Raw genomic sequence first — 19,243 nt, forward strand, 5'->3', positions numbered from 1 at the left:
TGTTCTCCTGCCACTGATTACACTGCCAACAAAAACTGGGTCTGTCTTGTTCACAGCAGGATGATGATCCCAGTAACCAGTTGGCAGCAGAAGCCAACCTGTCAAAACGTGGCACTGACACCAGCTCTTAGTGCCAGAGCTGCTGCAGGACACCAATATTCTGGCCAAAACTTCTTGCTCGCTGCTGAGTTGCTTAATTGTCTTATAATGAGAGGACGCAGAGTGAAGGTTCTAGAAGCAATAGCTAAGTACCTCTATCAGTTCTCTCTTACTCTGTCACTTAAAAGTTGATCTCATCGATGCAAAAACTAACTATAATCCTAAACGACCAGTGATAAAGTGAACTATCCACCTCCCATCATCCTAATGGAAAACAGAGCAGTAATGAATTAAGGAGTATGATTAATTTTTGAACATGATTAATAAGGGAATTTATTTTGTGTGACTATTCATACTTCTCCCAAGTTTTCTGTTTCTTCTCCCCCCCCCAAGCTGTATAGAAAGCAGAGAAAATTTTTGTTCATTGAAAAAATAATTTTTAAAAAAGCTGACTCCAATACTTTATGTGTATGAGGGAAATGCCCATATCTCCTTTTGCAGACCCTCACTTTGCTCTAGATTTCTAGATTTTTGGGTTTTTTCTTCACTTAAATAAAATTGCTTGAAAAGATCACAAAGAAAGACTTTTTCATTTTTATGCATTGCTCCAGTTTATTAAAAATTGGCCTCTGCACAACTCAGCAATATTTAAATAAAAAGCTAGAAGCAGAAAAGCTTATGAAAATGACAATTGTATGTAAAGCTCTGTAATTCAAACTCATAAATAAATATAAGTAGGAAACATTTCTCTATACAGTGACTGGCAACTTTTAATAATAAAAGCTAAATGAATCCACGTGCAAATAATAGAAAACATTTTTAGCAATTTGATTACAGAAAATATAGAGAAAACAACTTTAAATCATAAAATTCTTTTATTCATATTCCAAAAACATACCAAAAAGTAGGGGGTAGAAGAAGGCTTTAGCTGTGCCCTTAAAACATATGAGAAGGGTGTGTCCTCCCAATTCCTCAGTCACTGACTAGCATCTGCTTAAATGATCATTAATCATTCTAAGGCCTAAAGCTAGTCGAAGCAAGTACTAAATAACTGAGCCCTAAAAATGATACATTCTTTTAAAAGGTTTTAGTGTATTTTAAAATGAGGCTTTAAAAAAAAAAAAAGCATTTTTATTTAAACCACTGAATTTTCAGATAGAAAGGGACTTAGAACTCATCTAACCTAACCCTTTCAGTTGCATTATAGCAGGAACTTTAAATGCAAATAGTAAGAAAACAGAATAATGGGACAAATACATAGGATGATCATAACTACATCATTTTATAATTAGTTTTAATAATGAACTTGCCTATCTTTTGGAAAATATATACACCTTCTAAAAAATATTAAAGTGTCTTGTGCAATTTAAAAAAGAAAACATTATTGAGTGATTAGTTGGGAGAAAAAAGTCCTTTGAATTTAAAAGGAATCTGTCTTTTGATTTAACTATAGTCTATTGGTGGAATGTGTGGTAAAATAATAAAATACAGAGATGGGATTTGGTAATGTTAACAAGCGATCTAAAGCTTGGATGGGCTCAGCTGAGTGATCCTATACTGCCACCTGGAGAAAAATCACTAAACAAACTTATTTATCTTAGGGTTTTGTCATTTAAATGAGTTTGGCTTTTTTTTTCCCCATCCTGGTTTAGTTTCTATTTTTGGTAATCAAAGTCTACTTCATAAAATTTGAACAAACAATGCAATATATTCCTTTTAGCCTTGTGCTGGCTAACTTAAATCACCAGGGAAGGCAACCTATTGTAACACAACTCATCTTTTGAAATGTAACAAGTCCAATACAGTAACTGCTTGCTGTAAAACTCAGCTTAGAGAAATAGGAAACACTATTATCTCCCTCAACACAAGGATTTAAAGAGAGATTGAATGATATCATTTCACCTTTAGTACATTAGGAGGCCACTTCATAACCATTTTAGAGATGAGGAAATTGAAGAACTAGAAGGTTTTTAGGCTTTTCCTAAAAAGTTAAACAGCATATTGGTGACACGGCCCAACACAGAATGCAGATTTCTGGACATTCTATCTAGTACCCCTTCAAACAGTGAAATAGCTCCCATTAAAGGCAACTTTCTTTGAAGCTGCAACAGTGGTAACAAATGACAGCATTGGCTAACACTTTGCCACAAAAACGAAGTTCTTAATGCTTTACATTCATTGTGAATATGAAGTTAAAAGACATTCATTTAAAAATGAATCTAAAAACAACTACATACACAAAAATACAAAAAAAAAAAATTCAGGTATAAACTCTCTATACAATGTTTCCACTGATTATTCTCAAGCTGATCACCTAGAACCATCCTCTTTGCAGAGTTCTCTCTTCCAAAGATGTTAAGTCAAAGTCATCAGGAGTCCAAGAACCAAGTTTCTGGAGACTCCAGGAAGAAGCTAGAGAGGGCTTCTGCAGTAGAGCTCTTTAACATTCTCTATATAAAATATAGCTGCATGAGAGACAGTATGGAGTAGTAGATAAAGATCCTTCTCGGAAAACAGGAAGATCTGGATTCAAATCTTCCCCAGGCAAGTCACTACTCCAATCAACTTTTTAAGTTGCAAGGAAGTGGCTGACCTACCCTGCTAGACCAAAGTCCCTTGGTCGAAGCATCTATAACAAATGAAATCACAGATCCTTTCCCTGTCCCCTGTCATTGTGTAAGATATTGCCAGCTAGAAACTGAGCTATATCAGTCATCTTGTCACAGAAGAGATTCTTATTTCTTCCTTCCCCCCTACATAGTACTACAAATTGCAGCCTAACCTTTATACGTGTGATATCCAAGAGCACTGAAAGAGTAAGAAGAGACGTTCTGACTGCAAATTTTATACTTTCAGGTAATTGGTAAGTTCCATCTGAGGGATTTAAGTGGACACTCTTGCGGTGACATTTTTGATCCGCTGCCTGCATCTCAAAATTTGTGATGAGTCAAGCAATGAAAAGCAGAAAGCATAACTGTTGCTGAAAATAGCCTCCTTGTCAGAGTGGTGTCTGAAGCCATCTGTTCGCTGTCACAAATCCAATTTTTTTAATTGTTCATATGTCACAAAGAACTGTAATAGTCAGTTAAGGCCAACAATAAACTCCTTCTTGAGTCCAATAAAGTAACTCATTGCACGAAAGTGAACATACCGAGTCTAGTCCTAGAGTTGAGGCCCAAAGAAATGGTAAAGCTGCCAAGAATTTCTCTTCAATAGGCCTGCCTTGGTGCCATCCCCTACTCTACTTGTGTTGGAAGCAATTCCCAAGAGCCCCAGTTAAACCATATGCTAGGAGGAAGCAGGCTCCTGGCTTTTCTCAATATTACATTAGTGCCAATTAGCTTATGAGATTAGTTAACAGACACGCTACTTTCTGAGTAATGTGATACAGGATGAAGGCGTTTCAGAGAGGGAGAATTTGGCATCTGAAAATCCTGGAGGGGAATGGGGCAGCATAAGGGGAAGAGGGCCAGGCTGCTGGAATGGGCACTGAGGAAGGAAAAGGCTTGGGCTAAAAGAAAAGAATAAAACACCAAGCTGTTTTCCAACTTCACAATTTTGTCTGGGTTGAGTCCTGGACATGAAGTATTCAATTATTTTCTCCCTTCTGTGAAAATATGAATAACAGCCTTATAACATTCTCAGCTTCTACTCATGATGAAAAATGCTATTCACATCCAGAGAAAAACTATGGAGTCTGAATGTGAACTGAAACATACCAATTTCACTTTTGTTGTTTTTTTTTCCTTCTCCTGATTTTTCTCTGTTGTTTTGATTCTTCTTTCACAATATGACTAATGTGGAAATGTTTAATATGATTGTACATGTATTGTGTGTATACATATCAGATTGATTTGTCTTGAAGAGTGAGTAGAGGGAAAAAGGAAAAAAAAGGGAAATAAAATCTTATAAAAATGACTGCCAAAAGTTAATAAATGTATTAAAAAGAGAAAAAAAAATCCTCAATTTCTAACACATATCAGCTAAAATTGAACTGTCATGTGATATCACCATTACCTCCATTAATATATCATTTTTTAATACATCCAGGCTTCACATTGTCTGAAATGGAAATTCTAAATACTGTTCATTTTTTAAAAGCAGTCTAATACAAATGTTTCTTAAAATCATAAGCAAAGGGATTTTTAATATCATTCCCACTCTATTTCAAAATAGCATTAATCAAGTGATGATCACAACAAAAACTAAAGTCAAGAACCAAGTACCCATCTAGTGCCAAAATATAAACTTTTAAATTGATGAAATCTCCAATTAAATTTGTCAAAATAAATAAACTGGACTAATTGTGGGTTGCAGTGGAAATTGACTTCCATCTAAGAGTTGAAAATTCCCAATGAAATGTAATGAAATAGGCTCAATCACTTTTTTCCTGTGGTCTTTTGGTTTCAGAGCTTGATATATGGTAGTACACTAATAAATGTTGGATGAATGAAACTTATTACATTTGTATGGGAAATAGTGCCAATGGGTAATTATTGAGCATGTTAACTTCAGGTAAACCTCTCTATTAAGTTATGTCTAACAGACTTGTTATTAAGGTAAAAATCCATCTGGTAATCTATCAATTCAATTTTTTAAAAAATCACTCCTGCTTCATGTTTGACAGAATATAACCTGTTAAGTAAGGCACATAATTAAATTAGTAGTTGTGTGAAAATAGGAGTTCTGATCTTCTGACAGAAAAGAAGTGGCATATTATATGTGAATGGGTGAATACAAAATTAAAGACAGATTTATAGCCAGAAGGGAGGTCAGAAATTATCTATTCTACATTTTTTTGTTTTACTAGATAAATAAAATGACTTGCTCAGGATCATATAAGTTGTAAACGAGTCACATTTAAATAAAAGTTTTCTGATTTCCAATCTGATATGCTTGTCCATTATCCCATCTTCAGACTTACTCAAGTTTTCTATAAGCTTGATATGAATGCAAAGTCTGGTACTAATAATTATGTCACTTTGCCCTTTACTGACATCTCAAAAGAACAAAGTTTTTGGAGACATAATTTAAAAATTTCTCCAAAAAAAAAAGAAAAAAAGATATACAAACTCAATATTTTATGTATGAAAATGCAGGAAGTCATAACCTAAAGAATATGATTACCAAATCAGATTTGGTCTTTAGAATCACAAAGGAAAATAAATTCTGAATACCAAGACTATAATTCATAGCAATATGATCATTATTATTTCAAAAACAGCATTCTTATATTTAAATTACCTTCAGACTTGATGAAACAGAAAAGGATACAATAATATTCCAAGGACCGAGTCTCAACCAATTTGGCCAAAATCCTTTATACAAAGCAAAAAATCCTTCATTCTTCCATGTCTATTGGGGAAGAAAGAGACATTATTTAAATTGTGAAGTGGTCAAAAGCATTCTCAATTAACAATATATCTTATTTACTTCCTGTGAAAAGAAAACTTTCTAAGAAGATTTTTTTTTTTAAGAGACTCTTCCATTTAGGAAAAATCCAGTCCTTCATGTATAGACTGACACAAGACTAATGATTCACCCCACAGCATAGTGTTATATTCATAGAAAAGTTCCAAAAAACTTAGTTTGAGTCTAACCCATAGTCTTTCTGTAGTTTCTGATTGACTGATTTCCCTGCTGAGCTACATAAGGGCTTAGACTAGAAGAACAAGAAAGTCTTATAAAAAACAGCTATTCAGCTCTTTTCTGAGGGGAAAGAACTGAAAACTGAGGGGATGCCCATCAATTGGGAGATGGCCAATAAATTTATGTGATCATAATGGAATACTATTATGCTATAAGAAATGATAAGCAGGATGCTCTCAGAAAAACCTGGAAAGCTTTCCATGAGCTGATGCAAAGTAAAATGTACTGTACACAAAGGAGCAGCAATATGGTAAGATGATCATCTATATATATCATAAGAGTTCTTAGAAATATAATGTTTCAAGACAAATCTGAAGGATTTATGATGAAAGATGCTGTCTACACCCAAAGAAAGAACTGATGGTATCTGAATACAAATTAAGGCATCTTTTTTTTACTTTATTTTTCTTGTGGTTTTTTTGGGGGGAGAGGGGATTTTTTTTAAATCTATGTTTTATTTCACAAAATGACTATTATGGAAATATTTTGCATGGCTACACATATAATAACCTATATTTTATTGCTTACAATCTCAATGAGGGAAAGAGAATGGAAAAAGAAAAAGGGAGAGAATCTGGAACTCAAAGTTTTAAAAACAAAGGTTAAAAATTGTTTTTAACATATAACTGGGGAAAAAAATAAAACGCTAAAAAAAACCCAACAACAACAAAAACCACTGCCATTTTCATAGGCAAACCAAAAAATAGTCAAAAATTAGGAAAGCCTGCTCTCTTCTCCATACCTTCATACTTTTTAAAAACCTGTATAAAACCTCTGTAGAAACAGAGAAGTACAAGGATTAAAATTAAAATGAACTACTTACAGTGTATCTTCTAAGAAAATTTTGTCCATTTCTCCATTTACACTTTCAGGAACAATAGGGTTCTACTCAGTTCATATAAAGTCATTTCCTCATTACTTTCCTCATTACTTATAGGGATAAAAAGAAAATAAACTTTGCTTTCCTGTCACTTTTACAGATTAGAACAAATTAGAACAATGAGCCATAATGACTAAAACTTTGTGAAGTCTATTACCTTAGAACCTTTGAATATTACTCCACTTAGTTTGATTTTACTGGCAATAATCTTTGCTTTTTAATAAACATATATTGTGGTTGATCTAACAAAAGAAGCATCAGTGGGGGCTCATGGACTGTAATTTTCAGCAGATGCTAATCTAAAGTGTGCTTTGTTCTCAATTTGATCTCAGAAATAAACCTTTCAGAAAGAAAATGAAATGTCCTAGGGAAGAAATTTTCAATGCTACACCTGCCCACCCCATCCTCATAGTGATAGGTACGCATGCATACATTCCAAATTTATTCCTAGAAATTTATCCTTACCTGTAACAAGCAATCCAGGGTGCTTTTATAACCAGAACATGCTCCATCTTGTAATGCTCTCTGATTCATCATACGTGTTCTCACAACGTCAATAGGATTTGAAGCAAGAGCTCCAGCTAAACCACAGGTGAAGCTTGAGCTAGTAAGAAAGACAGATAACTTTTGATATCTGAATTAAATACTACTATCAAATATTGAGTAATAAGGCCTTCCTTCATCATATTAGATTTCTTGAGGGAGACTTCTAGACTTGTAGAGGGAGATGTGGGCTAGAAGATAATGATCAGGATTTTGGTGTCTTTGGTCAGGTTATGACTTATCATGTCTATTCAGGTTCTTTAGGTTTCACATCAAGAGTTATAACTTTGAATATCAGACAAAAATTCAGACAACTCACAGGTAATGAAAGAAAATCATAGATATAAAGAAGATTAAAATCCATCCCCCAAGAGAGAAGAATTTTAAGTATATTAGCAAATAGTTCTCAAAAGAACTGAAAATTATTAACAACTATATGAAAGAATATTCCTAATCACATTCTCTTTCCCTAACAAATACCACTATCTTTTTCATTTTAAATAAAATCTAATCAACTGTTGGAAGTCTTACATGCTGCATTTAGCTCAGGGCACACACATTCTAAGAAATTGGAAGGACTTGGTTTTGAAAATCTCAACATCTTATCCAAAATTGAAAAACTTTTAAAAAGAGACACATAGTGAACATCTGGAAGTTCTTACATATGTGTATGATTTCTCTTTTCATTATGATACCAATTAAAATTTTTAAGAATAAACTAATAGTATATGCATTAGTGATTTGAAAACTCTTTGAAAAAAGTGCTTTTGTACAGACTTTATTTTGAGTATCTATAACAACTTTCTTGCATATGTGATCAAATTAAATTTCCATAAGTGTGTATCAAAAGACTTCATGTCATGAAGATCTGGATTCAAGTCCTACTTCTATTAAATACTGGCTGTTTGACTGTAAGCGAGAGACTTAACTTCTCAGGGGTCCCAGGCAATTAAAATTCTAATTTGCAGAATAAGTAATAATCTGCTTTGGAGAGAAGCATTCCCAACAACTATGAAATCACAGGTCTGCCCCCGATAACTAAACAAGCAAACAAAAAGGATGTATTAAATCTTAATTTAATACTCAAACGAAGCTAATATATTTTTAAAGAGACATTACATGGACATACAGAAAGTGTGTATAGACAGTATCTCCCATAAGGCCAGACAGAATGAGATGCTTCTTGGTGATGTCATAGACTGGTAATTCCACTCCAACAACAACGGCGGCTCTCTGAGCAGTTAGGGATACCCCCTGAATAAAAAAAAATGAACAGAATATAGCACATTAAAGCTAATCTTATCCATTATGCTGCATAATTTTGCAGATAGTTTTACATACGAACTAAACAATGTTGGTATCTTTTTACCCAAGAAGAGACAAACCAAAAGATACTAAACTTTCAAGAGATAAAGCCTACACCAGAATTTATAGAATAGGAATTTATATTCCTATGAGAAGGAATCATTTTAACAGCTACTTTTCCTTTTCTCACACTTGCTCAAGTACTTGCTACAGTACTGAACTGGGGGGGGGGGGGGGGGGGGATGCGATAAAAAAATAAAAGTTTTAATGATAAAATATAAGTAGAATATAAACTATCTCAGAGTGTTATCATAAAGAAAGCACTTTGTAAACTGTAAGGGATATAGAAATGTGAGTTATTATTGTTAGATATTATATATGTATCATTAATATATCATTATTTTTATTATCATTATTAGGGCTAGAGAGAAGAGTAGGAACCAGACCTGAGATTTCACAAGTATAAGGAGCTACCTGATAAAGAAACCTCCTCTGCCATTTACCCTCTCAGAGAAATACCTAGAACACTGACAAGTTAAGTGATTTGCCCAGCCAGTATGTGTCAGAGGTCGAAGTGAGCACTGGTCGTTCTAGCCTGAGGTTAGCTCTCTACTCCTAAATTATTGCTGCCTTTCATCAGCATCATCATCATCATATATAATAAAATTTAAATACTTACCTTCCAAAGTCCTCTAGTTCCTTCTTGTTGGTAAATATTGATGAAATTGCCTATCATTCCTCCTTGAATCACATTGCTTTGAGCTTGCATTCTTATCTAAGGATTATTTTAAAGATCCAAGTTAGAAAAAACAAGCATTTTCCTCCAAATAAATGTACCTGAAGACTATTAATTAATAATGAGTCATAGGAAAAGGAATGTACAATACAAATAATTTCCCAAGATTCTCATCAAAAATATCTCCCACCCTTCAGGCTGTACCAGACCTAAAACTATATTATAAAGTGGCAGTCATCAAAACCATTTGTTACTAAATAGTGGATCAGCAAAATAGGTTAGGTTCATAAGACACAATAGTCAAAGACTATAGTAATCTAGTGTTTTATAAATGAAAAGACTCCAGCTTCTGGGACTCACTATTTGACAAAAATTGCTGGGAAAGTTAGAAAATAGCATGGAAAGAAAGTAGGCATTGACCAATCTCAACACTCTATACCAAGATAAGGTCAAAATGGATTCATGATTTATACATAAGGGGTGATACTCTAAACAGATTAAGAGAACAAGGGATAGTCTACATCTCAGATCTGTGGAGAAGGAAGGAATTTATGGCCAAAAAAGAACGAGATAATACTATGGAATTCAAAATGGATAATTTTGATTTAATATTAAAATAAAAAGGTTTTGAACAAATCAAAATAATGCAGCCAAGATTAGAAGGGAAGCAGAAAACTAGGAAAAAATGTTTATATCTAGTGTTTCTGATAAAGACTTCATTTCTAAAATATATAGAGAACTGACTCAAATTTATAAGAAATCAAGCCATTCTCCAATTGATAAATGGTCAAAGGATATGAACAGACAATTTTCAAAGAAACTAAAGCATATGAAAAAGTGCTCTAAATCACTACTGATTAGAAAAATACAAATTAAGACAACTCTGAGATACCACTACACACCTGTCAGATTGGCGAAGATAACAGGAAAAGATAATGATGAATGTTGGAGGAGATGTGGGAAATTGGGTCACTAATACATTGTACCATATTGAGTTTTACAATTATCTCATTTGATCCTCACAATAATCCTGTAAAGTAAGTGGTGTTAATGTCTCCATTTTGCAAATGAAGAAACTGGGACAAAAGCTAAGTGACTCGCACAGAATCTCATAGCAAACATCTGGTACCAAATTTAAAGTCAGGTCTCCCTGAATCCAGGCCCAGAACTCTGGGAGCTGTGATTCCCCCCAGATACTATCCTATGTCTCTAAGCTCCTACTGCACTTAATGCAGGAGTTCGCATATGCTGGTGTTCAGTCCAGATTCTGAATTAGTTACGAGCCAAGCCACTACTATTTTCAAACCGCTGTCCTGGAAAGTGTGCCAGAGAGGGTAACATGGGACTCCTGCATGATGCCCTTTATACCATCACCTCACTTGAACTTATCAGTGAACTTATCAGGTGGCAGGGAGTTCACACAGATAAGGTTCCAATATAAAGATTGCTTAATACAGTCTTGGGCATTTTTTTTTAAGAATGAGAAAGGATTTCTCTTGAATTCTTTCTTTCACAGCATGGGCACTTGATATACATGAATAGAACTGAATGAACTACTCGGCTAACCTGATTTTCTCAGGGACAAATGATTTGCTCCTAATCTGGACAGAAAAAAATATCATCATCATAATCTTAACTTTCTAAAAGATCTCTGATCTCTTGAGCTTTAGTAAAAGCCTTTATCCTTAAAAATTAAAAAAAAATTTCCCCCCAAACCTCTTACTTAAAATAAAGGGAAGCCATAGGAAAGTTAAAATTTAAGTCAGTTTTTCAGGAAAATAGTACTTGCGTTGAGCTAAAAATATGTTCTTTATATGAAAGTCAAAAAATACCCAACATAGGCTTAGAAACTATGGTTTTCAAGAAAGAACATTCTGCCTCAAGTTTTCACTTTCTTAACTTCCTATGATAGCAGCAGAGCCTGCTATTCTCTGTGTGGAATTCCCTTCCCAAATCCTGCTTCCATTTATTCAATTTTTTTTTTTTTTTTTGCTGAGGTAATTGGGGTTAAGTGACTCACCCAGGGTCACACAGCCAGGAAGTATTAAGTGTCTGAGACCAGATTTGAACTTAGGTCCTCCTGACTTCAGGGCTGGGGTGCTCTATCCACTGCACCACCTAGCTGCCCCCCATTTATTCAATTTTGACTCCAACAGATTAGCTCAAATTTTCTTTTACAAACCCTCCTCTAAAAGTTTCAAGCAGAATCAAGTTCTCTTTCCTGAATTTCTCTTATACTTTATATCTCTTTTTATCATACATTCATATTGCCCTAGGAGGCTTCTGATTCCTTTTTAAATTACTAAACCTTGAAAGTGAGCCTTTAATACTTATGACTTGTTATTTATAGCCAACATCATGATCTGTTAATGTGGTTATGGTTTTTAACTATAAAGGGTCCCTGTTGTATAGATGCATTTTTTATTTATTCAGTTATTAAAATGGAAATTTCACAAAGGAGGTATTAATCTGTTGTATCCAGTGTAAATAGCTGGCACAAAAATTTTGTTGAATGAATAGTCTCTTTCTAAACCCTAAAAAGAGGATTAACAAATACTACATTGAATACCATTATTGCTCCAGGAAATTATGTTCCAAAACAGCTAAAGTCCCTTAATTAATTGAACAAATCTTAATTTGCTTATCTTTTTAGTTTGCAAATGGCAGTTCTTTTCTGAGATGATCATTACCAAATATATTTTATAAGACAAATTAACCAAACACGGTCCCTGTCTTCTATGAAATCTCTATAATTTGTATTTATGAAAGTAACTTTAAAGGAGGAAAGAAAAATTCACCCCTAGTTTTTACATACATAATACAGGTATGTGGTAGAAAATATGCTTCTTAAAACATTTCTATTCCCAGAATCAAACACAATATCTGGTATACATCAGATTTCTAATAAATACTTGTTGACCTACTGATTCACTGAAAAATAATGTTCATAATTATAAAAATCAAGATTTAAAAATCATATTACTTTTGAAATGGGCTGAAAGATTTAAGGTTTGCCACAAAGTTACAAAGCTGGGCCATGTCAAGGTCAGGACTAAAACCCATATTTTCTGAATTATCAGTAGGAAAAGATGTTCAGAAAGCATGTAATATATATCCTAGATTTGTGCAAAGCACACAACAGCATCATTTCTGATGAATAAAATAAAATAAAGGGAAAGTAATATTAATTGGGAAAAAATAAAATTTTCTTTCCTTAATTCTAACAGAGTTCAGAAAATTAGTCCCTTTTTTAATTCAATTTCAGGTAGAAAAAAGATACAATTTTACATAGGATACGGACCTTGCCGTCATGGAATTTATTAGTAAGATAACATGGCACATGCACAGATAACTATAATATAAAATTATACATTATAAGTAGATAGGGAAAATAAAGACTATGTGAGTTAAGTGCAGAGGATTCTGGAAGCATTCAGAAAAAAGATATCATCTAAGTTGGACTTTAAAGAAGGATCCAGAGTCAAACACAATCAGGCCACAGAAAAAGAATAAAGGCAGAGAGCCAGGAAATCCCAGAATATGTACAGGGGTAAAAAGAGCAGCCCAGCTGAGCTGAAGTGTAGAGTATATTATGAGATAAAGGTGGAAAGATACCCTGCAACAGATTGGAGCCAGATTGTGTAGAGCCTTGAAGGCCAAGTTTGAGTTTGAACTTTACTCAATAGGCAATAGGGACCCCTAAAAAAGTTTTAAAAGTAAGGGAATCATATGATAAATCTATGTATAGGGATTAGTCATGAAGGGATGTGAAAGACTGAGGGAAAAAGAGATAATATGGAAACAGGAAGACTGCTTAGCCAGCTCAAAAAAAAATCCATAAAAATTAAGTTCTCAATTGGTTTATGTTTTAAGGAAGATGCTCTACTAATGTTAATACCTTTTGGCAGTTAAACCTCCTAGTGAATTATTTCTATTATGTACATACAGCAAAATAGGTTTTTCCTGCTAAAATTCTCATAAATTAAAGTTTTTTGTCCTTTGGAAGGAATATAGATCAAAGTTTCTTAAAGTGTGGGTAGGGACCCCACATGAGGTCATATAACAGAATGTGAAGATTGTGGAAAAAATGACAATAATAAAGGTATCAAATATTCTACCAAGATTTAGTTCTTTATGTAAAAATAAACAAATACATCCATCTCATTAATATGGAAATTTGCTTTCATCTTTAACAAATGGTAAAATTATATGTATATCAAAAGAATTGTTTTAAAATAAATTTCTTTATGATTTATTATCAGTTTAAATATTTTATTTGTATTTTATATACCTATATACTTAGGGTTGCATAAAAATGTCTCAGGTGAAAAAGGGCTATGAGTGGAAAAAGTTCAAGAAGCCCTGATATAGATGAATCCACAAAATATATAAAAACACATAAAAATAATAACTTACTTTCAAAACATCTGTTGGATTGGCAATGGATGAAGAAATAACTCCAGAAAGAATCCCACATATGACATTTAACAGGAGGGTTTCATCTATGAGTAAACAAAAGAAGATCACTATTTTGTCTTTGATTTAAATAAACTTTTCACTGAGAAAGTTATGACTTGGTTTATGCAAAGATGAAGGTCTCTTCATCTTTCAGTTTCCTTATCCATATAAAGGGGATCAAAGCAGGTGCTACTTTGTAGTTCAAATGAGCTAATAATGAAAATAAAGTGCTTTGCTACATAAATGTCAGCTCTCATTATTATCCAGAGGCTACATGGTATGGTAAGAAAGAGACCTGGTCCTGGAAAAAGAAGCCTTGATTTAAGTCCTCCATCTCTGACACATACTTATTGGAAGACTCTAAGCAAACATACTACTCTAGGCAACCAAGATTATAAATGGCAGAGGAAGTGTTTATCTGTATTGACAGAAAGAGTTTCCTCATCTTGAAGTTCCCTATACCTATGAAATCACAGCTCTCATTTTATCATCATCATCATCATCATCTACTAGCTAGTATTCCTTCTAACAGAATATAAACTCCTTAAAGGCAGGGGACTCTTGTTTCATGTTTGTATCATCAATGTCAATAGAATTGAACATAACTGTGACAAACATTCTTATCATTTTACAAATGAACTGAGAACAAAGTCACAGAGTCACATTTATTTAGCACCTACAGTGTGCTAGGCACTGTATTGGACAATGGGGATGCAAAGAAAGAAAATTAAATCAATTACTTCAGAGAGGCTTATATTGTCTCTGATGATAGCACAGAACTCAGAATTCCTAATTTTGACACATGAGTAGCCTGTTAAACTATGCTGCTCTGTGGGGAAACAAACGGTTAATAGAATCATAAAATTTCCAAGCTGGAAAGGATCTCAGTGATCATTTTATCCAGGCTTTGCATTAGACAGATGAGGAAAATAACTATAAACAGCTGCACAGATTTCTCCTCTCTGCCCTAAGTTCTTCCCATTTACTAAAGTTGTTCAAGCGCTGGCTGAATTTTAGCTAGAAGAATGGTTCCTGGGAGTGTTTGTTTAACAGCAGATAACCTGGTATGACTTTGTTCAGATAAAAGCCCACAATTCATTGGTAAATAACAGAAATGAATGAGTCTGAGTACAATCAACCACTCACAATCCCTTTTCTCATATACTTTTGCTTAATTGCTATGGAGTTTTGTTTTTTTTAAACTTGTTAATCTTGTTTGCTCTGGCTTTGATTTTGCTTGTCCTGTCTCGGTCTCTCTGTTTCTCAAACTTTCTCTCACTGTCTCTGTATCTCTCTCTGTTTCTGTCTCTCTGTTTCTGCTTCCTTCTCTCTCTCTCTGTCTGTCTCTCTGTCTGTCTGTCTCTATCTCTGCTTCCTTCTCTCTCTTTCTCTCTCTGTCTCTCTCTCTCTCTGTGTCTCTCTATCTGTCTCTGTCTCTCTCTCTCTTTCTGTTTCTCTTTCTCTCTGTGTCTCTTTCCTCTTGTTCACATATTTGAATGCCTGCATATGTTATTGAAAGCTAAAAAAAAAAAAAAAAAAAAAAAAAAGATAAAAACAACTTTGTGTAGTAATCAGACAATTTTTTCAGTGTATAAGAAATCCTGGTAACCTAGGCAGCTACGTGATTCAGTAAATAGACTACTGAGTTCAAATTCAGCTTCAGAAACTTAGTTATGTTAATGATCTAGAAAAAATAACAACAAAATTCATATGGAACAATAAAAAGTGGAGAATCTCAAGGGAATTAATGAAAAAAAAAAATCAAATGAAGGTGGCCCAGCTGTACCTGATCTAAAATTATATTATAAAGCAGCAGTCACCAAAACCATTTGGTATTGGCTAAGAAATAGATTAGTTGATCAGTGGAAAAGGTTAGGTTCACAAGACAGAATAGTCAACTATAGCTATCTAGTGTTTGACAAACCCAAAGATCCTAACTTTTGGGATAAGAATTCATTATTCGATAAAAACTGCTGGGATAACTGGAAATTAGTATGGCAGAAATTAGGCATGGACCCACACTTAACACTATATACCAAGATAAGATCGAAATGGGTCCATGACCTAGGCATAAAGAACGAGATTATAAATAAAGTGGAGGAACATAGGATAGTTTCTCTCTCAGACTTGTGGAGGAGAAAGAAATTTGTGACCAAAGATGAACTAGAGACTATTACCAATCACAAAATAGAAAATTTTGATTATATCAAATTAAAAAACCTTTGTACAAACAAAACTAATGCAAACAAGATTAGAAGGGAAGCAACAAACTGGGAAAACATCTTCACAGTTAAAGGTTCTGATAAAGGCCTCATTTCCAAAATATATAGAGAACTGACTCAAATTTATAAGAAATCAAGCCATTCTCCAATTGATAAATGGTCAAAGGATATGAACAGACAATTTTCAGAGGATGAAATTGAAACTATTACCACTCATATGAAAGAGTGTTCCAAATCATTATTGATCAGAGAAATGCAAATTAAGACAACTCTGAGATACCACTACACACCTGTCAGATTGGCTAAGATGACAGGAAAAAATAATGATGAATGTTGGAGGGGATGCGGGAAAACTGGGACACTGATGCATTGTTGGTGGAATTGTGAACGAATCCAACCATTCTGGAGAGCAATCTGGAATTATGCCCAAAAAATTATCAAATTGTGCATACCCTTTGATCCAGCAGTGCTACTACTGGGCTTATACCCCAAAGAGATACTAAAGAAGGGAAAGGGACCTGTATGTGCCAAAATGTTTGTAGCAGCCCTGTTTGTAGTGGCTAGAAACTGGAAATTGAATGGATGCCCATCAATTGGAGAATGGCTGGGTAAATTGTGGTATATGAATGTTATGGAATATTATTGTTCTGTAACCAGCAAGATGAATACAGAGAGGCTTGGAGAGACTTACATGAACTGATGCTAAGTGAAATGAGCAGAACCAGGAGATCATTATACACCTCGACAACGATATTGTATGAGGATGTATTCTGAAGGAAGTGGATTTCTTTGACAAAGACTCAGTTTCAATTGATAAATGATGGACAGAAGCAGCTACACCCAAAGAAAGAACACTGGGAAATGAATATGAACTATTTGCATTTTTGTTTTTCTTTCCGAGTTGTTTTTACCTTCTGAATCCAATTATCCCTGTACAACAAGAGAACTGCTCAGTTCTGCACACATATATTGTATCTAGGATATACTGCAACATATTTAACATATATAGGACTGCTTGCCATCTAGGGGAGGGGGTGGAGGGAGGGAGGGGAAAAATCGGAACAGAAGTGAGTACAAGGGATAATGTTGTAAAAAAATTACCCTGGCATGGATTCTGTCAATATAAAGTTATTATAAAATAAAATAAAATATTAAAAAAAAAAGAAACTTAAGTTATGTGACTTAGACAAGTTGCTTAACCTGTGTGCCTCAGTTTTCTCAATTATAAAATGGAGATAATAATAGTACCAATCTCCCAGGATTATTGGGAGGACAAAATGAGGTCATTCTGAAGAGTTTAGCACAAGATTTGACACATGATAAACAAGAGTTTACTCTCTTTCACACACTGTTCACAGGATCATACATATAAAGCTGAAAGAACTTTAGTCCAATGTCTTCATTTTATAGATGAGGAACTGAGGCTCAAAGAAATTACATGACTTGCCAGGAAGTAATGCAGGAAAGTAATTTAGAGTTTTAGTGATTTACCAGGGGACTTGTCTACAGTGACACAGCTAGTATGTGGAAAAGAATATAAACTCTGGTCTTCCTGATACAAAAACCTAGTCCTTAAACCATTAAGCCATGTTGTGTCGCAAAGAAAAATATGTCATATCCTTTTAAAAATAAAGTATTTATTTATATATTACTCAGAGTTGTTTTTGATAGTATAATGCCAGAAATGAATAGAAATAATCTGATACCAAACTGTAATGAAATCAAGAAGGAAGACAACTGGGCTTCTACCCATTAGGAAATAAATTTTAAAATATGTATATTTCCTCACTCACCTTCTGGTCGATCAGCAAACATTCTCTTCAAGCTCTGATAAATGCCTATCTTTATTGTACCATAAGAAGCTTGCCGTAACATTGCGGGGGCGATCCTGGTGCAGCAAATGTACAAAAGAAATATAAAAGAAGAAATACCAATAGGAAATATAAAAAATCATCTGCAATTACCCTAAAAATTCAGGCACCTATCTTACAGAGAATCTATTAGAAAATGTCTAAGGTCTTTTCAACTTGAGATATTATGAACTTTTTCCTATGAGGGCATGGTATCAAAGTGGTAATACTAGATTTGGGAATCAGGAAGACCCGACTATATTCCCAACTACTAACAGTTACTAGTTGTGTGACATTGTGGCAAGACACTTGACCTCTATGAGCCTCAGTTTCCTCATCTGTAAAATGGAGATAATAACAGCTTCTCCTCATAGGAATATTGTGAGGATAAAATATGTATAAAGTATTTTGCTAACCTTAAAACTCTATATAAATGCTAGTTATTATTATTTTTCTTATGTATAACAGGCTTGTCTTTCACACTAAAATTGTATTAACCAATTTCTTAATTCAATGCCTAAGTTCAATCATCTCATCTTCACTCATCTAGGAAAATAGGTACTTTTTTTTCATCATTTGTGGTAGTTCAATAAATATAAATTAGTAATCAACCTTTCACACCATCAGTGAAAATATAAGGGAAACACATAATTTTATCAACTGCTGCCAAAATTAGATATATGAAAAACTGTGATGTATAAAAAGTTTAAGAGACATAATTTATGGGTAATTAATCATTTTATTAATCATACCAGAATATTATTAACAAAATAATTAATTAACTAGAAGCTATATGTCTTGAACATTTTCTACACCACAAAATAATATATTTATCATAAAGGGTTTCCATTTCTGTCTGCAAAGTATCATGAAATATGGTCACTGATTTTCATGATTCATTTGATAGGATCATAGACTTTGGGTTGAAAGGAACCTTAGAGATTATCTAATTGTATGCTTTCATTTTAAAGATAAGGAAACTGAAGTCCAGAGAGATTAAGTCATACCAAAGTATCACAGTAGTTTAGCAGAAGAGCTTGGATTCCTATGTACATCCTCTGATGCTAAATCTAGTACCCAACCTCTATCCATGTTAATATAGTGAAAATATCACTCATGGTAGCATGACAAGTATCCCTGTTGTATTTATCTAAGGTACTAGATCTCTGGGATCTCTGGAGGTCCCAGAGATCCTTTCAGGAGTCCAAAAGATCAAAACTATTTTTAAAATAATATTAAGATCTTATTTGCCTAATAATAAGTAAAATTATTGTTCTTCCCTTTTCCAAATGCATAATATGTTAAGTTGAATTTTCTTCATTTACCTCAATCAAAACAACAAATCACAAAAGACTGAATACAGAAACAGATAGGTAAACCCAACTATCTTCTATTAGGTTAGACATGAGAGAATTTTTTTTTAAATACCTTTTTATTTTCAAAATATATGCAAAGGTTCTTTTCAATATTCACCCTTGCAAAAACCTCCTATTCCAAATTT

At 33.7% G+C, this 19,243-nt stretch overlaps 1 protein-coding gene across 1 annotated transcript in view; it reads right to left on the reverse strand.

The window, feature by feature from the left end:
- Positions 1 to 684: 684 nt before the first annotated feature.
- SLC25A30 (solute carrier family 25 member 30) overlaps positions 685 to 19,243 on the reverse strand; it is a 33,880-nt gene continuing 15,321 nt past the window's right edge. Inside the window, exons 4-10 of the mRNA XM_051983839.1 lie at positions 17,686 to 17,780; positions 13,629 to 13,714; positions 9,156 to 9,251; positions 8,301 to 8,425; positions 7,094 to 7,232; positions 5,374 to 5,454; positions 685 to 3,171 (exon numbers count right to left, since the gene is read on the reverse strand). Coding sequence (XP_051839799.1) covers positions 3,130 to 3,171; positions 5,374 to 5,454; positions 7,094 to 7,232; positions 8,301 to 8,425; positions 9,156 to 9,251; positions 13,629 to 13,714; positions 17,686 to 17,780 — 664 coding nt within the window. The 3' untranslated portion in view covers positions 685 to 3,129. The remainder of the gene's footprint in view (positions 3,172 to 5,373; positions 5,455 to 7,093; positions 7,233 to 8,300; positions 8,426 to 9,155; positions 9,252 to 13,628; positions 13,715 to 17,685; positions 17,781 to 19,243) is intronic.

Source organism: Antechinus flavipes, chromosome 3 (assembly GCF_016432865.1).
Source record: "Antechinus flavipes isolate AdamAnt ecotype Samford, QLD, Australia chromosome 3, AdamAnt_v2, whole genome shotgun sequence".
NCBI classification, from domain to species: Eukaryota; Metazoa; Chordata; class Mammalia; order Dasyuromorphia; family Dasyuridae; genus Antechinus; species Antechinus flavipes.